The 11,110-nt window shown below is 50.0% G+C and overlaps 1 protein-coding gene across 1 annotated transcript in view; it reads right to left on the bottom strand.

Annotated features, from left to right (window-relative positions):
* The window catches only part of EZR (ezrin), a 63,928-nt gene extending 56,964 nt beyond the window's left edge, over positions 1-6,964 (bottom strand). The window contains exon 1 of the mRNA XM_010598841.3: positions 6,787-6,964. Coding sequence (XP_010597143.1) covers positions 6,787-6,798 — 12 coding nt within the window. The 5' untranslated portion in view covers positions 6,799-6,964. The remainder of the gene's footprint in view (positions 1-6,786) is intronic.
* Positions 6,965-11,110: the final 4,146 nt, after the last annotated feature.

Consider the following 11,110-nt stretch of genomic DNA (forward strand, 5'->3'; position numbering starts at 1 on the left):
GTCTTAAAGCACTTACAACCAGGCTGTAATTCTCTCTCTCTGTTTGTTACCTGCTTCTCCTGTTAGACTAAGAATTCCCTAAAGGCAAAAACCTATCTTACTTATTTTGACAGCCCCTGCACCTGGCACATATGGGCATACAGCAGGGCTTCAATAAATGAGGAAGAAACTCTGCAGACCTGTTTAAGAGAATTCTGACAACTAGAAGACATAAGGATGAAAAGGAAATCAAGGACACAAAGTTACAGTGTTTGCTTTTCCTAAATAAACCAATCATTTCATATTGCTTTCCCTTAGAAGGCCTATTGACAAACTTCACCTAGTTTATGGGAACTCGAGAACTAAAACCCAAAGCTTTAACCTACAGGTTACACTGAAAAGCTCGAAAAACAGGTATCTGGGTAAACAGCACACAAGACACACTGAAAGCTTACAGTACCTGAAAATAAATCACCGGCATTTCCCAGTCAGAAGCTTTGTCTCCGGTTATTTTATGTAACATTTTTTTCACTTAAAAAAATTTTTTTACTCCTATTTTACAGACGAAAAAATTGAGGCTCACAGAGGCTAAATATCTTGGCCAACTATAAGAAAACAGTGAATAAATTATGAAATCATTCTTTTCACAGCTCTTTGCATTTTTATTTTATTTGGAAAAACAACATATATTAACTATATAATAACCTGTTGCCGTCGAGTCGATTCCGACTCATAGCGACCCTACAGGACAGAGTAGGACTGCCCCAGAGTTTTCATGGAGCACCTGCTAGATTCGAACTGCTGACCTTTTTGGTTAGCAGCCGTAGCTCTTTACCACTGAACCAGCAGGGTTTCCAACTATATGATAGGCATTTTATTTTACTGAAAAGTCTCTATGCCATTTTACAGTGCTACAGTTTTATCCTTTAAAAACACTATTAGCAGAACTCTGGAAAATGATCTTTAAGTCAACAGACACTACGTGAAAAGAAAAACACTGTGATCTTCTGTTCTGCTCAATAAATATCCTATACATAACAAGCACTGGCAAACACACAGTGCTCAAACTAAACACTAATTGGAACAGGAGGGGAATCAGTAGTATAGTTACTACAAAAATGAAATAAAATATAAGAGCTAACTCTAAATGCGGCCCGAGATGGCGGCACAACACGATTAACGTAACTGATGTCACTAAAGCCGCACAAGAGAAAAACGTTAAATTGGCAGGCGTTGTGTTCTATTTTTACAATTACCAAAAAAAAAAAAAAAAAAGCATTTGCTGACTTTGAAAGCAACTGAGTGTGGAATGAGATTGCTTCACACTGCAGAGTGAAAATGACTGAACACTCTAAGAAAGCAGGAATACTAGCCCAGCCTAAGAATCTCCAAATTGTCAAGACAGACACAAGTTTTATGGCTAAGTAAAAATACATTAAATAAACAAGAAAAAGAATTCATGAAGAATAAGTGGTATCCTTTTCCTTTCCCCAACTATAAACATTAATAAAATTATTCAAAAATCTGTTAGAAATCCCAATGCTATAATTTAGGACAGCAACGAAGAAACAAGGTCAGCGTGGAGGACGTGAGAGAGGAAGAAAAGAGGAAAGGGGTAGGATCTCTCTTCTCTATGACTTAATAGGGACTGTCTAGCCTCTTTTTCTCTTTTAAAAACAAAGAGAGCCAAAATTTGAGAGCGCACAGGCTGCTGCCAAATGAAGCTCTGCAGCTGGACTCCCTGGAGGGACAAGCTCAAATCAGAGATCGTCAAGGAGGCCTTAGCTGGCCTTGTCTTCCTGCAGTTGGATCCCCGTTCAGCTGTCTCCTTCTTCCCACCCCTCCTTTGTCCAGACACCCATAAATGACACCCTTGGCATTTAAGCTGAAACTTCAGGAGAGGCTGTACATCCACACCCCAGTCCCTGAGCGCGTTTCCCCTGAAATGAAAACATTTGAGCCACACTGGGCTTCCTTTCTCACTGGTCCCTGCCCACGCAACAAGCACTCTCAATATAGTCAATAGGGCCTGACTGTTGGGGTTCAGAGAAAGACATATATACTCAAGGCTGTTCTATTCCTATGAAATCAGAAGTTCTCAAACTCTGGTGCCCATCAGACTCACCAGTGAGTCATGCTGAGAAGGGTCTGGGAGTGTCTGTTAAAGCTCCCAGATAATGACACACACCAAAGACGGAGACCACTGTGCTAAACCAACCCTAACTTCTCACTTTATGTGTGGACTGGTGTGCACATACCCAGGGGAAACATTAAGAAGCTACTGGATTGTCTTAATTTACTTGGATTTAAAAGAACTGTAGCTTAGTGAGTCTAGTATTTGCATACACTGGGGTAGGGGACAGTTATAATGAGGACCACTTTCCTCAACCAGTCACAACTTTTAACAGTATGTACATAACCAAACTCTTAACCACCTCCCCTCAGTCCCTGAGTGATGTGACTGGTTAACAGCGCTCGGCTGCTAGCCGAGAAGTTGGAGTCCACCCAGAGGCACTGCCGAAGGCCTGGCGATCTACTTTCCCAAAATCAGCCATTAAAAACCCTCTGGAGCACAGTTCTACTCTGACATACATGGGGTCACCATGAGTGAGAATGGGTTGCCAGCCACTGTTTTTTTAACCTTCTCCCCAAACTTGGTCCTTTCCCAGGGCTCCTTTTTTGGTGAAGGGCACCATCACCCATGCAGTTACGCAAGCCAGAAACCAGAAGTCAGCCTGGACACCGCCCTCTCCCTCAAGCCCTGCACATCCATCCCCGAGTCTTAACCAATTTTACTTCCTAAATACATCCACCTCTCTCCATTTCTACCACCACCATCTTGGTCCAAGCTACCACCGTCTCTTCTCTGGAATACAACAGTCTACCGTATCCTCTCCTACCCTCCTTCCTCCTGCAGGCGCTCATATTACAGCTGCGATGAACTTTTCAAAAGGCAGACCTGATTGTGTTACTTCCTTCCTGTCAAAACCCTTCAATGTCTCCCACTGGGTTTAGCTCAAAAACACCTTGGCAGGGCCTATGTGGCCGCGCATAGCCTGACCTCTGTCTTCCTCCCCAACCACCCTGGTCTCCATCTGATACCCCAAGCTCATCCTCCTCCCTCCCACCTTAGGGCCTTTGTACCTGCTGTTCCCGCAGCCTGGTGCGTCCTCTGCTCCCCTTTCACCCAGAGACCACCCCTTCATTCTCTGCATTGTTCTGCACAATCGTCCCTTGCTCAGGCGGGCCTCTGCTGACTTCTCTGATAAGGATCCCTGCCCCGCCCCCAACCACACACACACCCTTGTAGATACTCCCACAGCACCAGTGTACCTGTCATGAGGCAACTTTCCAGAGCTGCAGTTCTATGTTAACTCTGTGACAACTGCCTGCCTCCCTCCCAAACTGTTAATCCAGGGCGGCAGAGACAACTTCTGTGTCTGTGCACGTCGGTGCCGTCAACACCCAGAACAAGGACCAGCACGTTAAATGTCGCCGAGCTCGCAGATGAGTGGGCAATCAGACTCATCCTCCTGCCCTACAGTGTGACAACGGCAAGTGACCACACTCCCAGCCAGCATTTCTCGCCCCCACAGGGCCAAACCTTAGCTCCGAAAATCACCTACCACCCATGGTGAAGGAGGAGGGGGGTGCAGAAAACAGACCCTGTGCACCCATCTCAACAGGTGGGGCCCATGGAAAACATATCATCAAATTCTGTCCTGCAAAAACATTCAGCACAGTGGATTACCTTTTCCACCATGGAAGAGGCCGTGTACTCTCAGAGAGGAAGGGAATCTCAGAGGTGATTGTCTCAGTTTACACAGAATTTTGAACACACTTTCACAGTTGTCTTAATGAAGGGTAGATCCACTTTTGCGTTAGAAACAAGTATGGAACCACTGCAGAAAGGACCGTTAAGGCTTCTGTTTCTACCACCTGAATAAGGCTCAGCCCGCTAAGCTGATCACAGGCCTCGAAGGCAACGCCCTTTTCACTGCTGGGCTTGATGGCAGGGGTTTTCCAACGTCCCATGTCTTTCTAATGGCCCGTGTCTCCTATAACAATGAAGAAAGCAAGTGTGGGGGAAAGGAAGGAGGGAGGAGGTACTCCACACTCACCCTAATCCTTAGGACAGAGATTGCTTCCTGAACCAGCTCCTGGCACTGTGCCCTGAGACCCCCAAATCACTCTTCCTGGAAGTCTACCAGCTGCCCATGAATGAGCCCCAGGCAGCTATGGGAAAAGCAAAACCAGCCAGGGCCAGCCGTACACAGGTGTGCCCCCCCCTTGGAGGGCCTGGCTGATCAGGCCGCCCACGGCTCTAGTGCAAGCCGTGCAAGCCGCGGCTGCCATACTACTTTTCTTTGGTCCTCCCCATCAGGCCACTGACTGTTGAGGGCACTGTTTTAGGGCACTTTGCCAAGTTTTCCAGTTTCTATTTCAACATTTGTGTGTGTCTTGGGTTAAAAACTAGACTGGAAAGCTTCCCTGGGGCCATGAATCCGGCTCATCCACCTGCAGGTTACCTGCCCGCAGGTGTTTGCCGAGTGAATGAACACTCACTTTTTTTTAACAAGTGGTGACTCAAGAAGCAGTATGAAGAGGACGCACAGCGAATCAGTATCTCATTTATACCGCTTTTTGGGTAACACTGTCGGCTGACTCAGTTTAGACAAAGCAACCAAGATTACTCTGCCTGATGAATTCTTCACAGGTTAATGGTTGTAAGGAATGCAAAATCCCAGTAAGTCGGATGTCTCCATCTTTATAGGTAACTGGGCTGTTAAACATCAAGTCATACTGAAGACTCCTAACAAAATTCTTAGTTTGGGCTTGAACAGTTAGAATCAAGAACCTTCAAAGATGTGTTTAAAGAACACATCTACGGAACCTGGTGGAAGCGTCGGATTTCACATTTACTGAGGCAGAAAAACAAACAAACTAGATGCTCTATAACAGCACCTGAGAGGCACTACACGCATATGTTTGAAGGCCGCTAAGCATTTCTCAGTGATCTGTGGGATGGCCCTAATACGCATCACACAAAGAAAGGCTTAATAAGTGTGTTTCTCTTACCAGGCAAAATCTCCAAGACCTTCCCCTGCCAAAAAGGCGGCGGGCAGGAATTTCCTACTGCAAACAGGTGGAGCTGGCCTTTTACTGACTTCTCAAAAACATCTGCTATTTCTAATTTTTCAATATTATACAAAATAGAGTGTCTCAAAAAGCTACCCTGGCTATTGAGATTCCCGCATGCAAGGTGACGGCCCCGTCCTCCTTAGCAACTCGAGAACTATTCTCAGTTTATCAGAACTTTTGCTAAGTTTCTGATTCATTATAAAAAAATTTTCTAAACAAACCGAAATTATAACATACCTAACAAAAAATAAAGATTAAAAAAATTACCGTTCATCCTAAGAAATAAGAACCGTAGTGACAGGAAACAGGTTTGTGGATTTTCCTGAGTGATATCTTAAAAGCTAAGCTCTTCATCTCTATTTTAAATAAAGAAAACCACAGTCAAAACAATGATCTCTTGACTCCTCTGAATCACGTGCTTCCTGAGCTGGGCCCTGAGGAAGGGGGTTTTATATCATTGACAGCGCAAAGCCTGGGTGGTGTGTGCCTCCTGCAAGTCTGAAATGAAAAGAAGAATTTTGTGTAGGAGAAAAAAAAAATCTTCATGAATGAATCAACTTGACGATGTAACGTAGGCGAAAACAGCATTGCCTTCTGTATCCATTAACACCAATAAAATAAATATAACAGTAAAAGAACTGCTTTTGGGGAATCTAAAAAGTACATAAGTATGATGATTATAGAATTAACTTGTTTGAAAAACTAGCAGTAAACTCCCTATTTACCTTTTATTTCAAATTGTAATGACCGAAGTTTATTTTCTCCATTGTTATTCAAACTCAACCAAAACATTTTAAGCCCTTTCCTCAGTGTCTCCTGGCCAGTTCACCTGTGTTAAAGCAAGTGGATACAACTTTCTAAAACGAGTCAGTCCCAAAGAGCCTGGCTGTTCCCACAATTTAAAAGAAAGCCTAACGCTCCACACCTGGTCCCCGATCTAACCCCGGATCTGAGCACAAATCAGATTAAAGCGAACAGAGCAGCAGGGTTCAGCAGTGCCGTGATCAGCTGATGTTGACCAGGAGTGCGAGGCCGGAGAGGCCCAGGGGGCCACCGGACCAAACTCCACCGGCCGCCTTCATCTGCAAGTCAAGCCCATTACTAAGCCTCCGCCAGAGACGGAGTCCTGCTGCCCCCAGCAAATTCCCGTCCACAGAACGCAGCTTGGGTAAAACGGACTGGGGCGACACTGCGGGCCAGAAAGGCGTGTCCCCTCTCCCTGGCGCCGTTCGAATTTCAAGGGAAGTCTGGGTTACGTTCGCTTTCGGACGCTAGAAGGAACTGGGAGTTGCTATCCGTCGTCCGGAGCTCTTGCTGCGATCCAGACAGCTTTTCTTTTTTTAAGAAGCTTCAAAATTGCATTCGAAAACACTTTTAAAACAGACTGAAGCCGTGTAAAAGTGGAAATTCTAATTTTTTCAAAAGACCGTAACCGGGAGAGGGAGGGAAGATGGTTCACAAAGAAAGACTGTAGAAAGAAAGGCATCACAGCCCACAAAAGAGTCAGCAGATAACAAAGAGGGGCCAAGTCCCCGTCGCCGTCCTCCCTCCGTTTGGAAGCGAGCCCTGTCCTACAGGTAGCGGCCCCACGCGCGTCCAGGTAACTCGCTCCCCTCGAAGATACGCCGGCCGCACCCAGCCCAGCGCTGGCACCGGGCCACTTACTGGTTTCGGCATTTTCGGTTCCCGGGAGGTTCTCCTCAATCCCTCGGAAACACAACTCTCAGTCGCAGCAGCCGAAGGGACCCCCCGACCTGGAGTGCGAGGAAGCGGTGAGGCGCAGGACAGCAGGCTCCTCCGCGGCGCACCGAGACTCCGGCCGCCCCGCGCGCCGCCGCTTAAGAACCGGCCGGGCGGGTGCGGGTGAGTCACAGCCCAACCTGCAATTACCGCGGCCGGGCGGGGCGGGGCGGGGCCTGCGGCCGGGGCGGGGCCGGGCCTCGGAGCCGGGGGGCGGGGAGCGCGGGAAACGGGGGCGCACGGGGCTGGGAGGGGGCGCCGGGGAGCTTGCGGGAGTCCCGGTGTTCCGGGGCACGGAAAGTGGAGACGCGCGGGGACCGGGAGGGGGGCGGCCGCGCCGCTCCGGGGTGGGCCGTGGGGGGGTCTCGGCGCCCCAGGGCGGGGAGCGCGGGAAACGGAGGCGCACGGGGGCTCGGAGGGGGCGCCGGGGAGCGCTGTGGGAGTCTCGGTGTTCCGGGGCACGGCAAGTGGAGCCGCGCCGCCCTGGGGTGGGCCGTGGTGGGGGGGGTTCGGCGCCCAGGGGGGTAGCGCGGGGAGAGGGGGCGCACGAGGACCGGGAGAGGGGCGGCCGCGTCGCTCCGAGGAGAGCCCTGGGATCGGCCGAAGGGGGCCTCGCCCGCCGGCAGAGGCGGGGAGCGCGGGAAGTGGAGGCGCACGCGGACCGGGGAGGGGTCGCCGCGTCGCTCCGGGGAGGGTCTCGAGGGTCTCTGCGCCCGGTAGGGCAGAGCGCACGCGAAGCGGGTCGCTCGGGGACGTGAGAGGGCGGTCGGGTCGCTCTGGGGAAGGCCGTGGGATCAGCCAGGGGGCGGGGCGCATGGGAACCGGGACGGGGGCGCCGGGTCGCTCCGGAAAGGGCCGTGGGGTGGGCCCGAGAGTCCCCCAGGGGAACGCGGACGGGCGGGCCCCAGAGTCCCCGAGCTCGGCGGAAGCGGTGGTGAGGCGCCCGCAGCAAGTTTCACTATGTGTAGCAACTGTTTGTCCCGGGGCTAAAACCACCGCTGCCGCCGCCGCGCTTCGGAGGACCCTTTTCCTGCGCGACCGCCCATTTCCGGAAGGAAGGCCACGGCAGCTCGGCGCTCGGCGGGCCGGTGAACAGGCCAGCGGTGTGGCCCCCAAGAAAGCCCCCCAGAAGCCGCAGGCAGCCCAGTGGGGGGCGGCCCAGCCCGGGGTTCGGCTCCGGGGACGACCCTGGCGCTCGCAGCGGCGCCCCGATACCAGCCCACCACACCTGCGGCGGCACGAGCCACTCCCGCCCGGGCAGCAGCGCTGTCCGGAGAGCCCGGCCCGGAGAGCCCGGCGGGGCGGGTGTGGGGGGGACCGCGCCCTTCCCGGCCGACCACGAGGAGCGCCCTGGGCGCAAGATGGCCGCGGGTCGGGAGGGCGCGCTCGTCGAGTCTCCATCTTAAAGATCTGCCCTGGCCGCTGCCCGGCCTTTGCCCTTGGAGAGAACTTGGCAGAGTTTGGTTCCTCTCCTGAGGGTAGATGTAAGGTGTGAGCCTGTCCACAGTGAACAGAGGGAATCGAGAAAACCTAAATAAGCCTGGAGTGGCGGGCAGCCACGGGGGAGCTGCTGTGCCGTCTCCGTCTCGGGATGACGCCGCCCTTGGTCACTCGGTTGCCCCAAGTCTGAGGGCGGCCTAGGTTGGCGGGACCTGCGGGCTGCATCCCCGCGCACGTGGCCCGGCCACGTCCACGTCCCGATTCCGCGAAGAAAGTTAAAGAACAGAAAACAAAGAACAGAAAACGCACCGTCCCCCAGTACCTAGTTAAAGGGCAAATGAGTGTCCTTACAGGACTTGACTAGCAAAAAGCTATTGTTCACTTCATAGGAAGTCACCTCTGAAATTCTAGGAGTTATTTTTATTATTATCGCAAATGGTTCTCCCGAGGAATTTAAAAAACAAAACAAACAAAAAAGTAAAAAGGCGTGTGTGTACTTCTGGTAGGCAGTAGAATATGCTGCTCAGCGATTTAGAGAGCAAACTCCAGAGGTGCCCTGACTATCAGCATCACCTGGGAGCTTGTCAGAAATGCAGGTTCTCAGGTGTTACCCCAGACCCGCCGAATCAGAAACTAAGGCCTGCCATCTGCATAATAACAACCCCTCGGGTGATGGTGATGTGTAGGCTGAAAGTTGAGAGCTAGGGTTTCCCCCTAAATTCCCTTCTGGGGTTGCCACTAACTCCCTGTGTGAGCCTAGTGAGCTATTTAACAACTTTGTGCTTTAGTTTTCTCATCTGTAAAATGGCATAACAATGACACCTATTTCATAAGGTTATTATGAGGGTTAAACGGGCTACTATATGAAAGATGTTTGGAACAGTACTTGGCGGTAGGTAGTAAGCATTCAGATATCTCCTGGCAAAGCATAACTGGTGACTTTGGGCAAAGTAGCAAACCCTCTAAAATTCCCAATTTGTGAAATGGAGATAATAGCAGCACTTTCACATAGACTTGTAAAGATTCAAAGATATCACGCATGCAAAGTGCCTGGTAAGGTATTCGGCTCGTGGTAATGCTTAACCTGTCACAGCAGGGGTTGTTTCTTGATGAACTTTGGTCATTTAGCACCTGTGACCTTCCCAAGCTGCAGAATGGGGCATTTCAGAGGCAGGCGTGGAGGGAGGCCTTTTCTGAGATTTGTTCTCTTTTCTGGCAAGCTGTTACCTGGGAAAGAATGAGTATCTTTTTTATTAAAATGACCTTATGGTGACTGCAGTAGGAAGGAAACTATGAAATATGTTTAAATAACCTGAAATGATGATGGGTCAGATTGGGCATACTACTCTTAATATACTTTATCTCCGCCTCCTTTTCACTGCCTGGGGCCTTGGTGGTTATTTTTGGTCTCCAACTCTGCAGATAAGGTATGCTTCTAATCTTTTTTTTTAAATCTCAGTTCAAAGTGTACTGTCTTCTAAATTGGAGGTTTGAAATAGTCCAGGATGTTTTCTGAACTTTTCCCTCCAGGGGACTGCTGAAGATGAAATGGCCGGTGGCATTGTGAAATGAAAGGATCACAGGCCTGAGAAGCAAACAGCAGAACAAAAACCTTCAAGTTGATTCCATCTTATAGCAACCCTATAGGACGGAGTAGAACTGCCCCATAGGGTTACCAAGGCTGTAGGCCCTGGTGATGCAGTGGTTAAGCACTTGACTGCTAACTGAAAAGTCAGTGGTTTGAACCCAACAGTCTGCTTCCATAAAGATTTATAGCCTTGGAAACCCTATGGGGCAGTTCTGTCCCATGGGACCACTATGAGTCAGAATTGACTCAATGGCGATGGGTTAGTTTTTTGGCTTTTTTCTGGTTTAGAACCTAAGAAGTCCCTGGGTGATGCAAAGGGTTAATGCGCTCAGCTGCTAACAGAAAGCCCTGGTGATCTACTTCTGAAAAGTCGGCCATTGAAAACTACGGAGCACAGCTCTGCTCTGACACACATGGGGTCCCAATCTTGCGATTCCATGGCAACCGACAGAACCTAAACCCTGCCTCCAGCTTACCTCCCCACCTCTACACAGAACATACACACAAAAGATTGAACTCCAAAGCAGTCTACGAGAATTGCTTAGGACAGTGACTCTCAAACCTAGGTGTGCATTAAAATATCTCATGGAGCCCCCCTGTAGGAATTATGGTGGAGCCCTGGTAGTGCAATGGTTAAGAGTTACGACGGCTAACCAAAAGTTCGGCAGTTCAAATCCACCAGCCACTCCTTGGAAACCCAAAGGGGGAATTCTACTCTGTCCTGTAGAGTCACTGTGAGTGGGAATCAACCTGCCAGCAGTGGGTTTGGTTTGGTGTTTGTTGGTTTGCAGTCTAAAGTGGGCCGTGGGAGTCAATGTCTTCAACAAGTCCCCCAGGTGGCTCTGACATACACCAAAATTTGCAAACCACTGACTTAGGATGTGAAAGGATCTTGACAAGTTTTATTCACCTTGCCTCCCCCTTCACCCTTCTTTTGTCAGGTTATGCTGGCATTTGTCAGCTGTGGTTCTGTTTAATGTATGATAATCAATGCAGTGAACGGCAGTGAGGAAACTCTGGAGCCAGGAGTCTTGGCGCTATTCCCTGCTTTCCTTTGTCTACCTCTTTGACCTTGAGCTACTCGCTCCTCATTGAGGGGTTTCAGTTTTTCACTGAGAGGAGGGAATCATCCATCTGCCTCCTGGGCCCGAGGAAAGGCTGTTTGTCAGCTGCCTGGAGTTCTTCAGGCAAGGTTAAACCAAAGTGAGGTGGGGCAGCCCG

This window comes from Loxodonta africana, chromosome 1 (genome assembly GCF_030014295.1).
Source record: "Loxodonta africana isolate mLoxAfr1 chromosome 1, mLoxAfr1.hap2, whole genome shotgun sequence".
NCBI lineage: Eukaryota > Metazoa > Chordata > Mammalia > Proboscidea > Elephantidae > Loxodonta > Loxodonta africana.